We start from the raw sequence: 24,705 nt of genomic DNA, 5'->3' as shown, positions 1-24,705 counted from the left end.
TGAGCTGCTGGGGTGCCTCAGAATAATTGTTCTTTTCTGGAACACTGCAGTTTGATTCAGCAGTTGTATTTTGTAGTTTAGCCAAGATTTTATCCATTAAATAAACATGTGCAGTAATGCAATATCCCTTTTCTTCTGAATTGTGGAAAAATTCAGACAAATCAAATATTAAATGAGTATTTATTTAAAAACAGTATTGACCAAAAAGGTTGTGGTTCATTGTATTCTGTTAGAGCAACACAACATTAGAGCTTCTTTTCAAGGACCATACCAGTGATTTTGAATGTTTGACCAGTTTACTGCAATTTACTCACATTTTACATTACAACGAACAATTTTGCAAATAATGTGGGCATACAAAAGATTTCGCAACAACAATCAAAATCCCTCATTTTTAAAAATATGAATAAATGGTTGAAATACCCACCTTCTGATGTTCTGCCTCTGCAGCTAACAAAGTCATAATTATCTCCAGCAGTTGGCAGCCTGGAGGGAATCATGCATTTGGACGTGTGTATCTGTCCGTAGATAATCTTGCATACTACTATGCCTATCAACCTAATATTTTTTTGTGCACAGTTATGACTGTATGATAAAGGACCCCTCATGAGTTATTGTCAAACCATTGAAAAACCTGCTTTATACTGCAGTTGAGTGCCAAGTTCTCAGCTGTTTTTTTGCCCAAGTCCAAGCACTGGAGAAGGGGAGATTCGCAGGCAATTCCTCCGTATTTTCCCTTCTCCCAGTAGGCGGAAAAAAAGGGTTTAGGAAGTAGGTTTTGGAATTGTTCCTGTCCAGATTTGCACGCCAAGGAAAGAAAACATGTCTGCTGGAGATCTGCACTCTACTGAGTATACTCCTCTAGTTCGCTGTGTAAAGCAAACGTTTCCACTGACAAAAAATAGGGAAAAAAGGTAGAAAAAAATCATATTGGAACTCTAAAATACAACTGCTTAATTTGAGAAAATGATTAGTAGAAATGTGAAGTATACACATTTTATATACGCTAACCTGCAAAATCAGTGGTATGATCTTTTAAGAATCATGAATGAATGGATTCAGAGCCTTTTATCGCTTAAGAATAAAGTCAGATTCATTCTATCTATTCTTTTTTTAACCAGTTGAATTGGTAAGATTTAAAATTCATGCAGTGAATCAATCATTACACCTCTAGTACATTGTGATACCTGTTTCTATACATGTTGCCAAAAAAGTAATTGTAAGTACAAGTACAATTTATCATGTTTGGGCCAAAGTTGATGTGAATTTTGTTTTTTGTCTGTTGATTGAGATTAATATTCATAGGAGAGGCCAGGTTGCTGTTTGGCTAAAGATGAATATAACTAATGTTTTTAGTATCTAGGGATATGTGGTTTCTACTTATTGTTTATATTTTACAGCACATTTCTAATTTACCTAGTCACTGCACTTGCATTTTGTGCTTGACATGTGGATGAGATTTTCTTCACATCTTTGGGTGAAGAAAAGACATCCGAGTTGTTAAGGTGATGTCAGCAAGGACATGGAGCCCACCCTTTGCAGTGGACTGGATTCCACTGTGTGGCCCTGTCTCCCTCACAGCTTCAGAGAGTATTATTAAACATACCACACCAGGACTGGACAGGGGGGATTCTGCTCTGTGACTGAGCTGGAGCTCTATGAGCAGCAGTGGGAAGACTGAGGGAGTTGTGAAACAGCAATTAATAAATAATAGAGCTGACCTAGATTTCAAAAGACTGCGAGGATGAAACTGTATGAACTGCACATCAAAACAGCTTGCTTCCCAGTGTAGAGCTGCTGATGGTGAGATGTTCCTGACATTACACAGAGCACTTCAAACTGCCAGGGGAGGCAGACAGCCAAGGAATGGTAAATAGATACACCAATAACAGAAGGTTAAAAAAAAGCCAACTCTTAAGCTAGCAGGGAAATATTCAGGAATGCCAGTAATTCCTCGCTGTAAACCCATTATATAAGTCATGTCAGATGCACTCACTGTATGGAAAGAGTGAGCCAAATAAAAGTCCAATAGAGGTGGAGATTGGTCCAAAAAGGAGGCAAAGGGTAAATGCAGAGAGGCACAGATAAAGGGGGAAAGGGAAAGGGAGGAGTACAAGACCAAGACTAACAGGAAAAGAGTGAGTGGGCTAGTACTATCAGGCTAAGCTGATGGTTGTATCGTTAGTCATGAGGACATACTTTGAACAGCAAGGACATAAACTTTTTAGCAGCATTCACCAACATACCGTCACGTTGCCCTTGTGGTAACAATGCTCGTCCCCAGATTTCACCCTACTATGTCTTGATATATTATAGGGAGCTGGCAGAGCCTATGGCTTAGTCACACCAGGCAGTGTCAGACCTCCTTACAGTACAATGAGGGGCCTTGTTTTGTTTCCTGACAGAGGCCTGGATTAGACTGTGTGAAGGCAGTCTGCTGTCTAAGCCCTGCTGGTTGACCAGCCACAGCCCTGGGCAAAGAGAATATGGAAGAGCTGTGGGTGTGTCTGTCTGTGTGTCTCAGAGCAAGAGGCTGAGGTGTTTGGTCAGGGGGAAGACAGGGGACACAAGTTCATTCTTCACACCTCTCAGCTGTGACCTCGCAAAATTTCCATGCGTGCCACACTTGCACCACACGACTTGATGTGTGGGTGATGCTATTTGTGTTGTCTGTTGTTGAAATCCGCACGGGGCATAGCTGACTGAATATATTTTTGACTGGTGTTGTCTGGGCGCCAAGCTGCAGCAGCCATCCAGTATACTACCTCTTATATCAGGACACCTCCCACCGTCCTCTTCCCCTGTTGCTCAGCTTGCCCAGCATATCAAGGTTATGTACTACATTTCCAGTCATAATACTGGCAGCGCTGTATCTGGACTGATGAGCCTTTTGGCACTGGATGTTCAGTAATCAGGGACAAACCTAGCCAGTAGTCATAACACACTGGCATTGACAGGACTCTATCCACATCTCTTAGGACCTGGCCGGAAAATGAGACTCTATAGCCCACATTTTTGGAGGCTGTATTCCTAAAAAATCATGCGGCATTTAAAAACAGGCCAAAATAAATACATTAAGGGCACATATATAGCGAGATTTGGCTTTGGGATATCCTTTTTTAATTATTGTTACATATCATGTGTTTTCCTTGATGCAGATTTTTCTGTTCAAATCTCTGTTTCTGTCTAAACCTTTATGTGGCCCATAGAGCCTTAAGTAAGTTGTTTCATTGTAAAATATGGTTGTATTATAACCCTTTCACAATGGCTTTCAGTTCTGAAACTTGAGGGAATCTTATTTCAAAGAGTCACATACTTTAAGGAGCTTTGTGCACCTGCTGTTGTGTACTTGTCGGGAGAAGAGAAAGTGTGCAGTCTGAACCAGAGGGAATATTGTGAACTTTGGTGCACCTTCTAGCATGAAAACAGGATGTCTACTGCTTTATTCAGCTATTATCTGAAAAGCTTAGACTGTGAGGCTCGCAGTTGCACAAGCAGGTGCTTGCTAAACAGCATGCAGACACACAGCACAAATAGAACACACACACCCAGAAGTGATTTTTAAAAAATGCATGCACATCATACAGCGGTATTTTCTAAAAGTGACTGGGGTTGTCGAGGGCATATGAGCTGTGAGCCGTGCCGGGTTCAGGGCTTAACTATTGACCTGTCATCTTTTCACACTGTGTCACAGGTGTAGGAGCTGTAGATATGCTGATGTACTTTCCACAATGACAGAGTACAACGCAGAGGCTAAGGACCCGAGGGAAAATTTCATTGCCTTGGAGAAACTTTGCTGCTTTTGGCACGATAGTTCTGTCAAATCCCTCCAGGCTAAACACATTTTTTTTCTGTATGTCTTGCATACACTCCGCTGTCCTTGAGTTTGCAGTGAAATAATGTGGCAGCCTAGGTCTATCTCTTCACATCAGTCAAGCCTTTTTAACATGTTGCACACTTTGTGTCTTTCCATCGTGATGTGTCCATTTTTCCCTCACATGAATTTTTCTCTGACTGTTTAAATTTTATTTTTCTTTATATAGCCTGAATTATGTAAATTTAGAGAGAAATAAGAAAGATTAAAAAGAAGAAAAATTAAAAAACATTTTCAGAGATATAATTAGCAGCACATAAAAGAGCAAAAAAAAAAGCAGGAATGGGGACCCCGGTAGAAAATATCACATCCTCGCACCATTAAGACACAGTAGAAACATTATTTCCTTCATTAGACTTTATGTTTTCTATCTCTCTGAAAATCTTGTCTTTGTGAAGACCCGCACATAAATGTTATGTAATGATGTCAACTTTAACATCACTGTAATTTGCTCCCCAGAGACGATGCATTACTTTCTTCGCATGCTGAGCTATAGGAAAGGTTACAGGGGTGGCTCTATTATTTTCTATTATTAAAAGGATGATGTTTCAAAAGATGTGGTGGTATTATTTGTGCTTTAAAAGGATGATGTTTCAGACAATGTAGAACCCTCTTAGGAGCTATTCTCCTTCTTTTTTGCATGTATGTGTGATGGATTTTTGTGAGTAACTGGCTTTGGCAGCCTTGGGCCTCCTCATCTTGGGCAGCGCCTCAACATCCCCCGGCACTGACATTTCAATCACAGCAGGTCTACGAGGCTATAATACAGCCTGCCTACCCCAGATTAGCCCACTTATATAACCTTCATTTCAGCCGTTTAAAAATAACACAGAACAAAACCCAAGCTGGATCACACGCTCACTCATTTATGGTGTTTGCCACCCCTAGTGTGCTCACATACATGCAGAAAAATAGCATGGCAAATCTACACACACAGAGTGTATGTTGACTTGGTTACTATGTGGAGATCAGTGGTTTATTTGAACCATTGATCTGATTTAGCTGAATCCCCTCCCTGCAGTCTCTAATCAGTAAGGCTGCACAGATGATGAGACACACTGTGGATTATCCTGTTGCAGTCACACATTTCCATTTTCGAGCTGGAAGGCATGGTTAATGATCGCCCCTTGAGTCGGGAGTTTCAACTCCATGTCTGCTGTACTACCTCATGATTATCCCCTCTGTCTTAACAACAAAATATTTCACACAAAGACTCTCAAGTAGAGCCAGCTACCAGTACTCTTGTGTATAATCCTGGCGAGAGAGGCTGTGACCTCATATTCATTAGTGTGGTCTGCTGACTGTAAGACACTGACACTGGCTTTCATTACCCACAGGACTTAATTACTGGAGTGTGTTGACTTCCCCAAGTATGCACAGACAGTGTTTGCACAATTTTTTTGTAGTGTAGATCACAATCAGGAGGAGTGGGAGATTGAAACACCATGTATTGGGTGGAGTTGCAAGTTCAGTCCTCAGAGATGGTCAGGCTAGATCTATAGAGGGTCTATCTCCTCTGCTGAGTGTTATTATTAGGTCAGTGTCAGGTGTCTGCTGTCTGTCAATCAGTCTTATCTAAACATACTGTTAGACAACCAACTCCTCGTCATAAGTCTGTCACTGGCATCTGCTCTTTTTCCTCCTCATTCTGCCCACTCCCCTCAGGAAAATATGAATGTTTTGTATTGACAACATAGATTGACTGAGGCCTGTAATGCAGAGTTGTTTTTTTCTTTCTCTTATTGTGACATAATAGGTATTTGACCAAGCTCATGCTTGCTATCCAATGTTTTCCTCAGGAGCGTGGCAGTGCCATGGGGAAGCTAGAGCCAATCTCTCCTGTCAGCCCGGCCCATATGGACCCCGACTTGGATCTGGTGCCAGCTCGCTTCTCCAAGGAAGAGCTGATCCAGAACATGGACCGTGTGGACAGAGAGATCACTATGGTGGAGCAGCAGATCTGCAAGCTACGCAAGAAACAGGTTTGTGCACTCATTGGTCTGGTGGTAACTTTCAGATTAGGTGTGTTGGCTTCCTTTTTAGAGACTGTAGACTTTAGAGGCTGCCTTCCAAGTTGTCCTGCTATGCCCTTTGGTCTGATTTTGGAACTTGTAAATATGACATGTCCGGCAATTAAATGCTTTTGGCCACAAGGATAACACTACTAGGCAATATTAGAGAAAAAAGTAGGCAGGGCCTTGGCAATATCAAGTGGTGAACATTTATGCAGAAACAATGTGTGACAACAAGCAAAGTTGAGTTGAAATTAAATATGCTACCAAAGAAATGGTGCTAAACAACATTTTAGCCCTTGTAGATAGAACTTTGTTAGGTAATTTTTTGCATTCAGCTCATATTTGATTAGACATGCCTTAAAGGCACAATAAGCTACCTACGCATTAAGACTTTATCCGTCATGCTTGTAGATGTTTCAGTCTTTGCCAGTGTTGGCATCATCATTGAATTTGCTTAGCAGCAGTGTCTAGCTTTTTCAAAATGTTTCACATGTGGTTTTCCAATACGACTGTCCCTGCCAGGCTTCAGTTGGCATTGATGCAATAAAGTCTTGAACAGAGACTTTGTTGTGTTGTAATCGCAGCATTGAAGCTATGAAGTTGGTTTTTGCTCAGTGTACTCTCTCTCCTCCAGGCAGCTGCATTCTCTCTTCTCCTTCCTTCTTGCTTTTTTATTTAGGAGAAAAGTAGGTTAAAAATATATAAGGCTATAAATAACAACTCCCCCGGGGGGGAGAGGAGGATTATGGTGGAGGTTTTGTGACTGTTAAACCACTCATATTCCTCCCTCACTGTCTCCCTTTTGGCCGCCTGCCACATCATGTTTAGCAGAGACGCTCTGTGGTGCAGCCCTTTTTTTCCCATCCCCAACCCTCCACCGCCATGGCAATATGTCCAGGCACCCGGTCCCTTCTTTGGATGGCACACAAAATACAGCTCCATAAATGTAAGCAACCTGAAGCCGGTGGTACAGTCTACTGTGAGGGGCTACATGGGGTGGGCAATGCAGCTGGAGTGGCACGGTGGCAGTAGTGAGGCCTGTGAATGATTGAGAGGGCAAGCTCTGCTACCTAGAAAAATAAATTGAGACCCCTCCCCTTACCCTCCCTCAACACACACACAATGTTTTTTTTATGGATGTTTTCTTTTTTAAACAGTGCAGCTCCCTTCAAGCATTAAAACATCTGGAGTAATTAAGTGGTATGGTAAAAATTTATTTAAAGAGTTCTAGCAGTGCTGGGGGGGTTGGGGGCTGGGGCTTAGGTTACTGCCAGCCTATGTCATGTCAGCCAGGCTCAAGACAGCTGGTTTATTTTATTTTACTCAGCGGTGGGTTTGGGAAGGGAAGGGGGGCTCTCTGGGAATGTATGTGTTTCCCGTGCCAGATGCTTATCCGGGCTGATCGTGGCACACGATGATCCATCATGCTTCACTCTCATGTGGATCCTCTGGAGGCCGCCGTTCCCCCTGCTGAGGCCCAGGACAGGAGAGGAGGGCCAGGGGATCAGCTTTACTATAGATAAGCTCACCGCACGCCACTCACTGACACTCAGCCAAGACTCCAGACAGCTACAGCTGAAAGCCCTCTCTGTAGCTTACAGCTTGCACGCCATTGATGCTGTCCTGAAGTCTCATCCAAACATTTCAGGCAAATGATGTGTGAAATTAGAAAGTATGAAACATTTTTATCAATATGTCCTTATACTCACTTGAGGGAGACGATACTTTTTGTTATGCAACATGTAGGTGTCAAAGCTATATGATAAATAGTGCTGGATATGTATTTGTAAAAAAAATTAGAACATAAATGAGGGCACACTGACACTTGTGGCCAAATTTTGTCAGTAAAATATCTGTCCACCACAGCCTTCAAAAAATGTGATATGCACTGTTGCTCCTAGGCTTTAGGTGTTGCTTTTCAGGGAGGTTATTAAGGTTGAAAACTTATATCACAAAGAGGAAGAAAATGTAACACATGAATGAGAATTTATAACATAATAAACAGGTCTTACTCCTTTAATGGTGGTATGGCTCATCATGGTTTTACTCGTAACCAACTGCTATGGCAGCTGATCTGACTGATTTACATTTCTTCAAAAAGAAGGTGACCCACTCAGAAGTGAAATCATCTGGTGCAGTGATTGATTGGTAGGAAAACCTGGATACTGGATTGGGCACCACTGGCAGTTCATATCCACTCATTTGTAGTGATGTCATTTGAAAAATATTAACTAGGATAAAGATGCTTTTTTTCCCCTGAGGTTTTCAACAGTTTTGTTAATATAAGTGCAGGCATTAAACTTAAGGATCACTCTTTATTTTCAAAAACCTACAACAAAAAATAACAGTACTGTTACTGACATTGCTGGCGTGTTTTATCTGCAGGTGGTAAAATAGGTTACTGATATTTCCACTCTCTATAACAGTTTGCAGATGATGGTTTCCTGTATAATGAAACCACGAACACATGATCGAAAGTGACCTCTTTTTAGGCAGCCCTCTATGCATCTTTGTTTTTGTTTGGTAGATATAAGACAGTGCAGGTGCGTTTGCGTTACTTTCACTTTCATATCCCCCAAACTTGTGTCTTCGCTTCACTCTCATAAACGCGTGTGCTGCTCATACAGTTTCCATAAGTCTTCCACAAGGGAACAAAGTTTTCCCACTTTCTTTCTTTCTTTTTTTTTTTTTTTAATAAAATTGTAACATATACTCTAATTTTTGGGTTTTTTTTTTTTGTTTTGTTTTTTTTTTTCAATTTTGATCATTCAGACCCTCATATTCTACTGAGACAGCAAATTGACATTTAATTGAAACAAGTTTTTTTGGACAAGCTATGGAAACAGTCCTATTGGATTTTTGAGCTTTTGATATTGCAAGCCATAGTGTGCTGACATCCAAGCTATGCAATTGCCACTTCTCTGACCAGGCTTCACAGTGGTTTGACTCCCTGACTACTGCCTGAAGGGAAGAGTTCAGTGTGTGAGAATCAACAGGGAAACGTCCTCCCTTTGTGCAGTTAGCATAGAGATGCCTCACGGATCAGTGTTAGGCCCACTGCTTTTTAGCATGTGCATAATTGACTTACCGAAGTGTCATCCTGGTCTTGGCTACCAAGTGTAAGCCAATGATGCAGCTATTTCTACATCTGCCAGAACACCTGGTAAGGCCACTGATCAGCTCACTGAATCCTTAAATTCTGTATCACAATGGCTTGAATCCTCTCGCGTAACAATGAATGTTAAAAGAAATAGTTTCAATCTGTTTTTCTATACATAAACAATATGAAAATGAAAGACTGACAAGAATTAAGAGCAAGGTCATTGGTGAAATTGATTATGGCAAGAACTAAGGACTTAAGATTCGATAAACAAATGAAAAACATCTGCAGAAAGGTTCAATCAAATCTTAACTGCTTTAGAGCTATCAGAAGATACTTACTTATTTCTACAGCCCAGCTTACTGCATCGCTACTCGGTCGCAAGCCTCACAGTGCAATTTATTGTACAACCAGGCAATAAAATTCATGAACAAAAAAAACAAGCGGGCACCATTGTTACATGTTGAAGAAATACAACATTTTCAGCTTTGAAAACTTCATTAGCTACTCTAACCTGAAGCTTGTTTTCAAATGTCTACACAATCATGCCTCTATCCTGTTTAATGAATTTATTGCAAGACATCAAAACTCTAGTAGAGTCAGCACGCACGGCTCTACAAATGGGGATTGTTGTATCGCAATGTGCAAAACTTCCTTTGGACAATCAGTCCTCTCTGTTAAAGGGGTGAAATTCTGGAACTGCTTACTCAGTGAGCTAAAAATGCAACATGATTTCAGTGCCTTTAACAGAGGTGTTAAATTATGGTTAAAAGAAAATTAACACTCTTGTTGTACCTAACATATTTCACCTAAATGGACATCCACTCCATTCCATTTTAAAGTTGTTTTATAGTTGTTGATGTAATCCTTTGTTTTCGTTTTTTTTTGTTGTTTTTAGTTTTCCTTTCCATTGTTTTAAACACATCCTGTGGACTGATGTTATGAATTAGCATTTTGCTGTAAACACACCAACAATGCAACTGGTGCTTGTGCAAAATGTGCTGAAGTTCCAAATGTTACTGTGATTCCTATGTCAACCAAAATAAACGTAACTTATATTTTCCACAGGGATTTTTGACTACACCCTGAACGGTAGAAATGTTAACTTAACAGAACTGTATTGTCCTCTGAAAAGAGTAATTGTCAACAGGCTATGTGATTGATTTGGTCAGGTGTGTTAAGGACTGGAGATACATAAAAGTTCCATTGAAATAAGTAATTTAGTTCTCCACAATAAGTAGATGATGCAAAGTAGAGTAATTTGGTCAAGGAATGTTCACTGGTGTTTATACCAATAATAAGAACCAGGCAAAGCAATCTCTTACACATTTGCAGTATTTATTTTTATGTTTACACTGTACATTTTTCAATTATAAAATGCAACAATATCATTGCATTGTATATTGTATTGTTGTGGGACCATTAGTCCATGACCATTTGAATTTAAGTGCATTTTCTTTGTTTTGGTCTTATGATGAAGGCGTGAAATATGCCCCATTAGCTGAGATTGGGGGAAAAAAACAATAACTTACTAATAAACAATATCAATAAATACCAGTAGACAATAGCTGCCACATTGTATTTTTCTCCAGCTTTTTACTAGAAAGACTTTATCTTGGTCCTTGTTATGAAGCCATCGCCAGAAGATGGGAAAATAAACTTGAAGGCCTTTCCAGTAAATGTTTGTTGGCCAGCATTGCAAAGTGGTGCAGTCTCAAACCCTATGAGCCAAGAGATGCTTTTCTCTTCTCTGTCCCACTGAGCTTCCCTCTTGCTCTCTAAACGTAACAACACACCTCTCTTCCTCCAGTACCCCTTCCAGTGAATTTAGAGGGACAGGGAAGCACTTAAAGAACTCCACGTGATGGGTGGTGAGGAACCTTGCCAGATTCTTCCTTTCCTCTCCTCTCAGATTTCTCCTCCACCACCCACATTCTCTCTCTTTCTGTTTTTGTGTCAGGGATTTTTTTCTTACTCTGGTCACAGTAGATGGAACTTGCGAGAATTCACCAGCCACAGCCAAGTTTCTGTTTTGTTTTGTTTTTTTTTTTTCTTAATGTAGCCCTTAAGAAATCTTTGGGTGTCTTCCAAAGTGGCTGGTAGAATAGACAAACTCAGTTGCCACAGAGGAAGTTTAACAGCATCTGACTGGTGTCAGCTTTCTACCTTTTGCTCTCTTTTTCTCTTATGGTCACATAATGTTCCAGCTACACAACAGGCATTGCCTTTGTTTACAGGCTGTTGTGGTAACCCTTTGATTAACTGGGCCCTGGGGAGTTAATAGCTATTACAGCTAATAGGACAGTTAGTCTCATCCCTGCTGGAGAGCCGGAGGGGGAGCGAGGGCTGATCTCAAACACACTCACTAACCTCTCAACAGGAACCAGAAAGCCACAGGGCGGCTGGTAGATTGGGTCCTTTTGGGTTTGCTTGGCTTTGTGTGAACATAGGTTCACACAAAGCCGGGTAAATTTGAAAATGTATCTTTCATTTTTCTCCATTTTGGCCTTCTGCTGTTTTCCACTGGTGAAAATGGAGCTTTGCATAAGTGCTCTCCTAAATGTGTACAGTTTAAAAACTTTGGTCTGGCATCATAGTGTCAAGGGGGAAAATGGCATTTTTGCAAGTACTGACTTAAGAATGTCATGTGATCTAACCATAGTGTAGGATTGAGCATGAGTTTATTTCTGTGTGTGCTCCATAGGGAATTTTAAGATGCTTCGGTATGCATGGTGGGCTTTTGGAAAATGCTAGAAAATGCTAGTGTGTGGATGGAACACCAAAACTGCATTTTCATATCTACCCAGCTTAGTGTGATCATGGCCCTAGTGCTCCTCTGAAGGTTAACTGTCATGTTGATTTGTTTTTTGTGTGTTACAGCAACAGTTGGAGGAGGAGGCAGCGAAGCCCCAGGAGCCAGAGCGTCCCATCTCACCGCCACCCAGTGAGGCGAAGCACCGCAGCCTGGTGCAGATAATCTACGATGAGAACAGGGTCAGTTGAAGACACACACACACCCCAGCCGTTCATTTGTGCTCATAGCACACATACTCTGTGTCCCACCCTGCAACACTCGAGCCCAAATTACCTTGCATTTGAATTTGGCTTCACTTCATCACACATATAGAGTATATTCATTATATCAAGCAAGAGTTAGAGCAAATGAGCTGGCTACCCGTTCCCCATAGTTCATTATTGTCTCACTAGGCTGATGCAAGATAATAAGCTAATAAGATAATAAGTCTCCAACCTTCTTCTGAATATTCTCCTCAACCAGGTGGAGGCCATTGGGTTTTGAAGTGCCAGGAATGGGAATATTAGTCAGTGTTTGAGATGGAGATGGAGGGCTCGGTGATAAGATGGTGGATTACCCAGCAGGAGCACATTTGGACAAACCACATAGGAAACTATTTGACAGTTCCTAGAGCTTGAAAAGTCCAGACCACAGACAGACCTTCTATGAGTGGAGCCTCATTGTGTACTGATGTTTCCTAGAAAGAGGCCAGATGAGCTTACTCCATGTCTAGGTAATACTGGGCAAGATGCTGGTATTCTGAAAAGACTGATAAAGTAATGTCTGTGTCCGTAGAGGGTTATTATTCTTGAAGGTCAGTCATTTTCATTCACCTAGTTTTACAGCATCCTCAAAAGTCCATGTCAACAGAAGGTAGGCAGACAGTGCCACAAGGTATCTGTCTCTTAGGTTAGCCTCCCACTCCTACTGTCAGCCATTCTGCCTGACAGAATAAGCTACTAAAGGTCAACGTAGCAGGCATGATGAATCTCTCACATGCACGCACACCTACGCAGTATGGTTATACAGATATATCACTAACACTTATCTTTCTCTGCTATCAGCTCTGCAAGACCTGCACCTTAGTCGTCCATATCTTTCCATATAAGAGAAACTTTAGGTGTTCATAGAAACATATTTTGAATGCTTCATCTAATTATATTCTATGTCTAGTAAACAGTATGCACAACACAGTTACCTTGATAATGAAGTCATTCTCGATGCTCTTAGTCCACCTAGTGGTGAAATCAACACCTCTCCCTTCGTGTGCATGACATTTATAACGGGGACCTCATCATACACTATATAAAAGTGTATCCAAGATTAAGCCTAATAGAACAAGCCCCTAATAGGAGAATGAGAGTAATGTTAAAACTTCATTGCTCAGAGAAAGAGAGCTCTCAGAATTTTTGTGTTTTTTCTACATTCAAGACAAATCTTTTTTTTCTATATAGTACAAGGTCGTGTACTAAGTATGGAGATCACCATGACCTTGGAAGACCCAAGTGTAAGCCCCAGTGTTCACAAGCATCCACCTTCCTGAAACATCTCTACGCCACAGTGAATTTGTATTAGTTATGGGGTTCGTGTTCTGCAGCTGATGCCTGCTCTTTGACCTCTCTTGAAATGGGTGCAAGCAAAAAGAAAACTTTTCTATGCCGATCAATAAAGACTCACTTTAATATTAGTGGTAGTAGTGATGGTAGTATTACTATTATTATCATTATTGATACAGTTTAGAATGATAGGAAAAATGGTGGACACACGCATGACTTATGCTCATGGCAAAATGCCCAGAGAAGCACACATTTTAACATGTAACATCATAATATGGGAATGTCCTGCTCTCCTTTTACCCTCACACTCATCAAGTAGAGCTGATTCACAGCACCTCAGAGTACATGCAGCAGCAGGACACGGCAGATTCCTTAAGGTTGGCTCATCTGAAGGGCTGGAAGTTTAAAGATGACTCATGGCTTACTCCACAATGTACCCTGACCCCTGTAACACTTTCCACTTCCCTCTGGCTGCCAGGAAGTACTCTCGCCTGCTACATGCTCCTCCACACTCCAGACTTCAGCAGCTTCTTCAGCTATTTTTTAGACTGCACGCACTATAAGCCCATTGCCGTGGTGACCCCGTTGCATATTCACTTGATGCATATTTTATGAAATTCCATGATTCAAGGCTTAATGTTACATGTAGAGTTTGTGCTGCTTGCAGGTATATATAGTGTGCGGTTCCCTAGGGTGAAGCTCATACCAGGTGTCTGAGTACATGAGGAATTTAGTATGTATTAACCCCTCTCCTCCCTTTGGCTGTAGTGAAGCTGTTAAGGAAGGATGAGTGTGGATATGTGTGTGTGCGCTTCAGCACCTGGCTGTAATTACTCCAGCCTCAGTGCCTTTCTGAACCAGTGTCATAGCGGTGTCATCTGTCCCCTCTGGGCTCAGTGTCACCAGTTCTCCCAGACAGGGTTACATCCACATCCCGCCGACAGCCTATTGTCAAACCCCCGGGATGGCTCAACTCGAGTTCACTCCTCTCATATTTGGGACATGGCAGTCACGGACATAAACACAAGAGCGGAAAGCCTCACTGAGGCTGCATTATCATAATCCTTTTGAGCTGTGCTCTGTGGCTATGCTGTATTGAGTCGGTCCTTCAGCCAAAGTGCGCTCACTCTTCCTCTCACACACACTCTGTGTTTTCTTCTCTCTGTTCTCTCCTGTATTCCCCAGATGTCATGGTATTACAGTGCCACCATTTTAGTAGTGTATGTACCCAAATTTTTATTTCCACAGATTATGCTCCAAATATTCTTTTGCTCCAATTTATTTTGGAGTACATTTCCCTGAGGGAACACTGTCTTGCTTCATGCTTTCCTCTTATTCTATGACCTCCTTGCTGTGTGCTGTTGATGACTAGGCGGCACACTGTTGTCTGCAGGCAGCATGTAACAGCAGTACAGCTTAATAGGTTATGATAAGGCCACTGTGTGTTTGTTTTTCTTTTTGCCCCTCTTTTGGTAGCACTCCCAGTGTGTTACCACAGGGGGGAGTGATTGAGGTGGTTCAGCCTACCTCTGTGCCTGCCTCTGTGATGAGGTGGTCTGTGTATGTGAACAGCTGAGATAGACTTAAGAGGCAGTTACAAGACCAGCACATCTCTTTGTGATTAACAACACTGTTATAGAAAAGGTTACACTCTGCTACACTCTTTCTTTGCATCCTATCCCCCCACAGTTTATTGCTGGATTTCTCACTGCCAGTATTCAGATTAAGCAAGTCATATTTCAAGTGTTTGGGGTCAGTGTTCTGTTGTTTTGCTCTCTCGGTTGTGCTTGGAGAATCATGGCCAGTAAATGGAGAGAAATACTTGATCCTCCTTCCTCCCTGAGGATGAAAGGCTTCTTTTAATAATTGCTGCTCATTAACAGCTCCTGTAGCTAGTGGGCTCTCTGAGGCAATACTCTGCAGCCTGTTACACCTACTCAGTGATGAGGAAGCAACAGGAATGAGGAAAAAATAGGATTGATGCAAAATGACTTGTGGAGTGGCAATGGCATAACTTGGCCGTATTTGCATTTGTGGGATGGTATTTGCAAACATATCCTGTCAGCGCTTCCTTTTGCCTTTTGTCTTTAGAGGAAACATGCAGGAAAAGGGCACTTTGAAATCTGGTGCCAAGTCATTTGGCTTTAGTCACCGGTGACCCAGTTGGAAGCCTGTGTTGAGTCAAGTTAAGCTGTGTGCATGATCTCCACTCTGATCTTACATCCAAGTCTGTTAGTGTGATTCTGTATTTAAACTTATGACCGGATCTCAAAGTCTATAGGGAAGACAAGTGAAAGGGACCAGGAACTGACGTGACTTGGTTGGTGTTGAAGAATAAAGGTTGATGGGCACATATACTGGCAGGTTCTGTCTCTCTTGTCTCCTCTTACATTTCTCCCACATCCTCGCTCTGTTTTCTTTTTCTGTCTCTCTGCGCCCATTCCTCTGTCACTGTCCCTCCATTCTGTCTGTGTGTCTGTCACTCCTGCCAGTCACACTGCTGCGGTCACTGAAGGAAATGAAGTGTGATGGAAAGCAACAGAGCATGTGGTATGTCACCAAGGAGAATCTATTTGATCGATGAAGCGGAGAGAGGTACAGAGTGGAAGGAGGCAAAAAGTGGAGTGAAGATGGAGACAGAGTGAGTAAGTGAGCGGGGTAGCCTGGGACACTGCTCACACATTGTCTGGAAAGGCTAAATATAAAGTGTATGGAGGAGCTGAGCTGTGGCGAGGTTGTCCATGGCAGAGAGACACAGATGGGGTTTGTGGCTGCCCATCTTCATGCCCCAACACCTCTCCTCTCTCCCTTTTTGGTAGCTGGCAGGAATTGTTTTTTAAGAGGCTGAACATTGTTGGTGGTGAGCTGGAGGTGAGATTTTTCTCTGTCTTTCATCAGACCTCTCTTATGGGATAAGCACCAAAGCCCTATTACTAACTCTCTCCCACTCTCCCTCACTCCCTCCCTTCCCAGCTTTTTGCTCTTTCTCTCCCACTCACTTTTCTCTTGCACTCCCACTCACTCTCCTGCCCGCCTGCATCCTCTCTCTACCTCTCTCTCTGCTCGGGGGAGGTGAGTAATCTCTTTCTCTGAGAGAGGAGAGAGGGAGCTGAGACGAGGAGCTGCAGCCCAGCTTGAGTTAAAAGCTCTAATAATAGGCAGAGCATCCAACCAACCCAGCCATCCATCCAGCCAGCGTGCCATGGTCCAACCTCAGTGATCGAGTGAGCGTGTTCATTGCGTTGCCGTGGTGATGGCAGAGGTGCAGGCAGCAGGCTAACATGTGCTGCTTGTCTGTTTTTGCTTCTTTACCAGAAAAAGGCAGAAGAGGCTCACAGGATACTGGAGGGACTGGGGCCCAGGGTGGAATTGGTGAGTATGGAAACTTTAAGTCAATATTCTGTTACATGGGATTTTTTTTTTTAGGGGGTAGGGGGGTGTTATTGGAGGGCAGGATGGACTTTGAAAGTATGGGAGGAAACAGCTTGTTTGAATCAAAGGATGTCTCCAGTTCTGAGGTGGATGGCCATTGAGAACAGGGCTGCTTCCATTACCAGTTATGTTTGGGGGAAAGAGCTGCTGCTTTGCTCACCTAAGTCTATGTCTGAAAAAGGCCTTGTTTGATCAATGCCCTGCCATTTCTGTCTCTTTTTTTTTTTTTTTTTTTTAACCACAGCAGTTTCTGGTAGAATGCACTGTCACTGCCTTTTTTCCCAGTGAGAGCAATGTTCTGAAGTCTTGCAGTGAGAGCAACAAGTAAACTGGCACGGGCTCTCACATCATTATTAAGCACACATTATTCATTCTTAGTTATTGCTGGATGCAGCACAGTTGCACCTTATCAGTCGTAGCGTTCTGGAATGGAGGCACTTGAAGCTGATGAAATATCAGGATTATTGAACTCCAAACTGCAAACAAGTAATCGTCAAGAATCAAGTATGGATTACATATTTACATTGCAGTATATTACATTTCTAATGCCTATTTGTTAAACTGGTCAGTTCAGATTTGAGAAATTGCATACTGCTGTATTTTATGGTGAATTTAATCAGTTGGCCCTGTTTAAATGAATTATCTGTTGAGCTTTGGAACACCTGCCTGGAGTATCAAGGTTAACACAAGACAGGCGCTTGTGTCTCCCTGAGGATGTGCATTTTCAGTGATATCTATGCACTGAATTAGCTAAGTTATTAGGCTGCCTGCAATCAGAGCTTCTATTCTGTCAAACTACCTGGTTAACATTTTTTCACAAAGAGAGGAATGGGTGGTTGCGACTGAGTTTTCTCCTCTGATATCCATCCAGGACAAGGTGAGTTCATATGGAGGAAAGATGGAGTGCACCCCCTGTTTTTTGGCCTTTACATGTTAGGCTATGAAACTATTGGCTGACTGAGTGTATGTCAAACTGTTTTTCTGTCTGCTCTTCTCTTTCAGCCTCTCTACAACCAGCCCTCAGACACCAAGCAGTACCATGAAAACATCAAAATGTGAGTTTGCCACCGCATCAGCTCACACACCTCTACACTTAAAAATGCTGTATTTGAACTCACTAGAATATAATCTACATAACATTCAAAGATAGAGGTTAAAAAAAAACAAAACACACACATAAGGACATGACGTATGACGTACGTGTGTGTGTATGAGGGATAGGTGTCTACCACTTTGCTGACTCTGAGTTCTCATACCTACTTCATAATGACATTTCAAAAGGCATCTCTGTATTTTTTTAGAAGAGAAGTAAATAGGGCAAATGCAACTGACAGGATTGTTTGTGTTCTTAAGTATAATTTTGCTAGCCTTTTTTCCATGTTTGGAGTGTCAGTACTGGCATACTTGGTTGTCACCATGTAATACTTAGATTGCCAACTTCCTATGAAATATTGGCAGCATTTCAACAAGTCTAGCTGTTTCAAATGACTCATAATTTATATGTTGCTGTTAGTATTCAGTGAGGACATTGAATTTTATTATCAGGATCCTTGGGTTGACATCAAATGCTATTGACAAACTAACGCAAGGTCAATTTAGATGGATGATGATTAAAATATGTGAATTTGATATTATTCTGCTGTGCATCCGTAAGTAGGGAACATCTTTTCCCTCTTCTTTCTTAGCTCTGTCTTGCCATATTTATCCAGATTCATATGGGTATCTACAATACTTGAAAACCCCTACATCTGTAATATTAACCTTAATATATTGTTATCATATCAGTTTCCATAGCACAGTATTATGGATACAGAAAATGACACTATTGCAGTAAAATTTTGCAGTAAAGTTTTCCTGTGTTTGTATTGTGTCCATAGTATGATTTGGGAGACATGCAAGATGAACTTACAGAACACAAAGAAGGGCCCAAGTCAGAAAAAGAAGAGTCCTCCTAACTGTACTTGTTTGTGGTATTGGAGTATTACAATGGAATAAATATACAAACAACAACATATGCTGCTCAATCCCATGGCACCTAGCAGCGAGATATGCAGGATCATCTATTTTTATAGTTAAAGTTACAACAGTCCTGGAGTAATCAGGATAACCGCATGATTCATCAGTGTGTTGTCATGAAGAAGATATCCACTCCACTATACAGCTTGACTCCTGTAGGTTAGCTGTCTTTCACTATCATAGTAGCCTATTAGTCAATAAATATTGTGCCACCTGTCCAAATCCCACCTCTGTAGGTAAAACTATTTTCTTGCTCAGTCAAGTTGTACCTGAAATATTTGCCAGCAAAATATTTTTGTCACACACAGTCTGGCCACCTTGTTACAAAGACAGCTTGAGATACAAACACAGGGCAAGCACGAATTACTGAATATGAGATGAACAAGTTGTTGTTAGTACTGGGCAATAATTGAGAAACATTCTAGTTACACAAAAATTAACCACCGAGGTTTCAAAGCTATAGCTGATTCTGAATTTAGGCAACACTATTATGCACTGTAGAAAAAAAAAAAAAAAAAAAAAAGATATATATATATATATATATATATATATATATATATATATATATATATATATATATATATATATATATATATATATATATATATATATACATATATATATATATATTCTTTCTTTCTTCAGGTTCCATTTATTCAGTTTAATTGAGACAATTTCACATTATATATTCTCTGTATATCTGTTTACTCTCTGCGGCCTTTACATGGAGAGGGGAATGTCTTTGCAAAAGAAAAAAACAAAAACAAAAAAACACAACCACTAAGTGAGTCTACGGGTCACCAAAGACAACAGTTTTTCAATTCCAGTGGTAACATTTACAACTACGAATCACTGAGACAGATCAGAGGTCTGCAGTAGGGTTATAATTTTGCCCTCTGGCACTGAGGTTTGGGCACAGTGGCATATCATAAGAGGTCCTTGCCCTCTAACACTGGGAACTGTCTTCACTCCTTTGATCACTGCACCTTTTGATCAGTATTATTGCCTCAAACCAATTATCTGAAATGTCCCCCCCTCTCTCTTCCTTTCTCTCTCTCTCTCCCTCTCTCACTTTCTCTCTTTTTCTCTCTCTCTTTCCATATTTGTGTTATTAAATATCACAGTGTAGCTTTGACCCAGCACAATTGACTTCTTTGTGCTGCAAACCGGTTTGATAACCTTGGCACTCACCTGTGCTGGGATAGATGAGTACCACAGCTCTGTGGAGCCCTCACTATCTGAATCCCCATCCGCTCCCTCTGCTGAGCCCACCTTCTGTTGGACAGTATTTCACTTTAATTTCCCATACACACACTGCTCTGACTACGCACTCGTTGCAGAAAAACACCTCTCTCTAACATGCAGACTATGAAAAAAGAAATTGTGTATGAAGTATAAAGAGTTTTTGCTCACTGCAGTTGTTCCACTGGAGAACATTTCCCTATAACTGTGAGTTAGTGTAATGTAACTTTCTGCATGTTTTGGAGGTATTTACACTAAATTACAGTGTACTCCAGTTTCTCAGAAATGGCACAGGCTTAGTGCAGGACAAAGAAAACCTTTTGTAGGGGTTCAGGGCAACTAATCTTTCCCTGCACCATCTGGTGTCCAGAGGACAATGCCATCTCTGTCCTTAAAGGGCTTAATCTGTCAGGCCTGCTTCTGCACTGCGTTGTTGCTCCTCACCCAATATGTGCCATGATTTGTGTGGACACAGCCTCTAGGTGGATTTGAGTGTATTTCTCCCTGTGCTGCAGTTACTTGGCTGAAAATGTCTGCTTTTTTTTTTTTGGTTGTGTGATTTTATCACTTTTTATGTGTGTGTGTGTGTTGGACAGGGTGTGTTTAGATTTAACATGGATTTGTTATTGCAGATAACCTGTTTTTGCTAATAACGAATAGGTCATCCTGTGTGTTTATTCCTTCAGCATCACAAAAACAGCACTACTGCCCTGCTTTTCCTCCCCTCTTGTCCTTGTCTGTGACCTGGAAGACCCTGCGGCCCAACTGAAGTGACTAATGTAGAATAAGATTACATTAATCAGTGGAGAACGTGACCTTACAACTGACAGATTAAGTGTCAGGAATAAAACTCAGACTTGCAGCAAAGAAAGAGACAAACGGAGTGGCTGCCTAAGCAGATTACTGGCCCTGACCTTTATTTGAAGCACTGTGGCTGGCCGTTCCCAGCCAGACAAGCTTTACAAGTTTGGCTCCTCTCTCTGTCCGTTCCCAGCACAAGTGATTCTGAGTTTATCGACTTAGCAGTCGCATACAAGGTCAGCCATCGCTTGTGTCTGAGTGTATGTGTGTTTGAGGGTGTTTGTGCATGTCTGAGAGAGACATTGTTTATGGGGCAAAGAAAGGAGGTGGAGAAGGTGCAGCGAGGGTTTAAAATTTGTACTGTAAGAGCTGGAGATGAAATATAACTCTTTCCTAATAACATTCATGTCTTGTATTTACAATGTAATGAAACCAGTGGCACTGACTGAACTGATTGTCCCGTTTCTCTGTATGTTCTCTCCTCTTTTCATCCCTCTCCTATTACTTTCTCACTCCCCCACTGTTTTCTTCAACACTCACAGAAACCAGGCGATGAGGAAGAAGCTCATCCTTTACTTCAAGAGGAGAAATCATGCTCGTAAGCAGTGGGTGAGTAGAGAACTCAACACTCTTGACTCTCTGCTGGGACCCGGCCCATGACAGATGACTCGTCTGAAACTGGGCCAGCTGCTCCTTGAAATGAGTGGCCATTTTAAGCAGACCAAAGAGGAAGAGCGCTCTGCCGAGCTCAGTGAGCATGATCTGTTGTCAGAACTTGCACTGTGCCCTGGGGAACAGAGACTGCTTTTGAGAAATGAAAAGGCTAAAAAAGATTTCTGTCATACTGTCACCACAAAGATGGCCCCAGTGTTTTTTTTTTTCTTTTGTCCATTGAATTGACTGTCAGCCAAGCACTGTAATTAACATTGTGCAGGTTTGAGTGTGCTCTTGCCTGTCAGTGATTGAGCGAGACTGAGTCAAAGAGCACAGTTATAAATAAAGCAGGGATCGATGGGGTGAGCTCTGATGCCAGAGCCAGGCGGACATCCTCAGATTAACTGCCCTGACAGAAAATCATTACTGCAAATCAAATCCATAGTTTTACTGTGAAATTTGCATCAATCTAAAAGTTGGAAATGATTTGAAGGGAAAGTTTTTTTTTGTGTTGTTGTTGTTTTCTGTTTTTAAGTCCTTCTAAGCAAAATTGTATTGCAGTTACAACCATCTCTTCATTGATTTTTTTTTTTAACTATTGCAATGCTGAAAAGCAAAGAAGAACCATGCTCTCATGCAGCATCTATATCAGATCTTTTGAGTTGTAGGCCTGTGTCCACTCCCCTCTCCTGTTGTGTGTAAGTGGGGGCCGTAGCTTCTGATGGGCAGAGTTAGGGGAGACGTCTCCTCGTAGTTTATGAGCCCACTGAGGGTCGTGTCTCCTCCAGGGTTAATGGTCTGCTTTACAGCCAGCCTGTGGACGAGTTGGGAAAACAGTGGGCCGTCCTCTGCCAGAGTCATGGCTCAAGGCCAGACTCCCCATAGAATACCAACAGCACACTGCGCACTCCAAACATGTGGAGGAGCATGCCAGGATATACCTGAAACACTGACGGCAAAAGATGATTTTTGGGCAGTATTATGGCAGAAAAATGAAATGACACATGGCTACACTCTTTTAGTTTCATTCCAACCCTGTTTCCCACTAATACGAATATAATTTGTCAGTGTTAAAGCAGTCTTATATTGATGTGTTTGGCTCTTATGACAATCTGTAGGTATGTTTAGAATTGTTCTGTTTTAGTGAAAACTAGAGATTAATCGTTTTGCCTCTCCGTCCTTAAATTCTGTGGCGTGTAATTCATACTTCTTGACATCTAAAATGAAAACAAATAAAGACCTTTTGATATTTGCTCAAGTGTTTCTGCAGTGGGTTTAGTGCTTCTCTGTGTCCGTGGCCTCTCAGGAACAGAAATTTTGCCAGCGCTACGACCAGCTGATGGAAGCCTGGGAGAAGAAAGTGGAGCGCATAGAAAACAACCCGCGGCGCCGAGCCAAGGAGAGCAAGGTGCGCGAGTACTACGAGAAGCAATTCCCAGAGATCCGCAAGCAGAGAGAGCTGCAGGAGCGCATGCAGAGGTGAGACCACAGGAACAGCTATGAGATATTTCCCATTCTGTCCTCTATCAACAGGCAAGTTGCTGAACTGAATAAAAGCCAGTTCACATCCAGAACAACTACAAAAAAGCTACAAAATATAACAATATATTGTTGCTCAAGCATTTACACTGTAACTGTGATAAGTTCTCAGCAAATGAAGAATATAGTGTGGCAAACCAACAACTTCTCTTATCCCTTTATTTCTGAAAATTTCGGTTTGTTTAATCCTCATCTCTGCATCCAAAAACCAAAAATTTTATATCTTTTTGGATGTTTTCATAGTTATTGTTTTAGTGGGAATAAGGTCTTCTTTTAGCCTTCTCTTATTTATAGTTGTCTGTCATTTTAGATGTCAGTGGACCTAATGCACCCAAAACAGTTTCTTGGCATTGGCTTTGACAGCTTGATTTAGTTACTGATCAGAGAATTCATCTGCCTCTGCACATTTTGAAGACTTTTTCTGAGGACTAGGAGTTGTTGTATCTTTGGATCCCTGTGTGATGCACTTTGCTCAGCTACAGTAGAGTGTTTTAAAGTTCTGAGTAACACGTCTCCTGTATTATTTTTTTTGTAGCCGTGTGGGGCAGCGTGGAGGTGGGCTGACCTCATCAGCAGCTCGCAGTGAACACGAAGTCTCCGAGATCATCGATGGCATATCAGAACAAGAGGTGAGTGCATCTGTTCTGTTTTGAAACATCAGTAGCCACCACTAATAGCACACAGTACTTGCATCCAACTCTCAAACATTCTTCAACACAAAAGAGGTAATTGGCTACATCCTGCTTTTTGTGATCAGAGTAATATCTAGAATATCAGTGTTTCTCGTTGTGCTTTATCTGTTTTCTTTGTGGTGGTAGTTTTTGTAGGTTGTAAGTTCCAACCTCACTCTTTACTATTGTTGAACAGCTGATAAAAAATGTTGTTATCTCATCTTTAGAGAGGACACTGCTCTCGATTTAAAAAGACGCCAGGCACTTGGATAATTTCTGGATTCCATACGACTGCTCTCCAGTGACATTCATACAACATAATACAGGCACTACTTCAAATTCAAAATAGTCATTCCACAACTTGATTTATGCTCTATCCAGTCAAACATCAGCTCCTGTTTTGGGCAAAGCCATAATTTGGATTTCTATTTTAAATCAATGTAAAAAATGACTAAACTGTAAAATAGAGATTTTGACGACATATGGTATAATGTGCTCTGAGCAGAGTGGTCTGTCAACAAGCCAAACAATTCACTCATCAACACAGAGTGTGTTTGCCCAGAAATGTGCGAGTCACATGATCATGCCCACTAAGATTACGGTCAGTCAGTAATTGTAGTTAGTAAATTGTAGAAAATTTAGATTTTATTTTTTGGACACATCATCATGCCAAGCAGGGGTCCAGTCAGCTGAGCAGCATGTCCGATCTGGTCGACCTTATCTTGTTTCAAAAAGCGCTGGCTGCCTTCTCACTCCCCCTCGAGCTAGCAGCTCAGTGCTCCTATCTTCCTCCTCGCACATGCACACTTCCTGTTGTTTTAGACATTTTGCTTCATTAGACTCTACAGTGAAGAGTGACAGGAAAGATTAGAGAGGTGAGGCAAGGTGACATTTGACAGAGTTCACGAGCTGGATTGAAACCTATGATGTTGCAAATCACTGGTATGCGTCTTAGCATAACTTCCTCATTTGTCTTCTGAACTCTTACACACTTTTAACATGGAGTGTATT

The 24,705-nt window shown here is 41.6% G+C and overlaps 1 protein-coding gene across 10 annotated transcripts in view; it reads left to right on the top strand.

Annotated features, from left to right (window-relative positions):
* The window catches only part of ncor2 (nuclear receptor corepressor 2), a 99,940-nt gene that overhangs the window by 32,625 nt on the left and 42,610 nt on the right, over window positions 1-24,705 (top strand). For all 10 annotated transcript variants that reach the window (XM_030059429.1, XM_030059428.1, XM_030059430.1 and 7 more), the window contains exons 5-11: window positions 5,674-5,856; window positions 11,870-11,983; window positions 16,655-16,711; window positions 17,774-17,826; window positions 21,373-21,439; window positions 22,791-22,963; window positions 23,559-23,652. In XM_030059429.1, the coding sequence (XP_029915289.1) occupies window positions 5,674-5,856; window positions 11,870-11,983; window positions 16,655-16,711; window positions 17,774-17,826; window positions 21,373-21,439; window positions 22,791-22,963; window positions 23,559-23,652 (741 nt within the window). The remainder of the gene's footprint in view (window positions 1-5,673; window positions 5,857-11,869; window positions 11,984-16,654; window positions 16,712-17,773; window positions 17,827-21,372; window positions 21,440-22,790; window positions 22,964-23,558; window positions 23,653-24,705) is intronic.

The sequence above is a fragment of the Myripristis murdjan genome, chromosome 9 (genome assembly GCF_902150065.1).
Source record: "Myripristis murdjan chromosome 9, fMyrMur1.1, whole genome shotgun sequence".
Lineage (NCBI taxonomy): Eukaryota > Metazoa > Chordata > Actinopteri > Holocentriformes > Holocentridae > Myripristis > Myripristis murdjan.
This window is presented reverse-complemented; position numbering and strand designations above follow the sequence as displayed.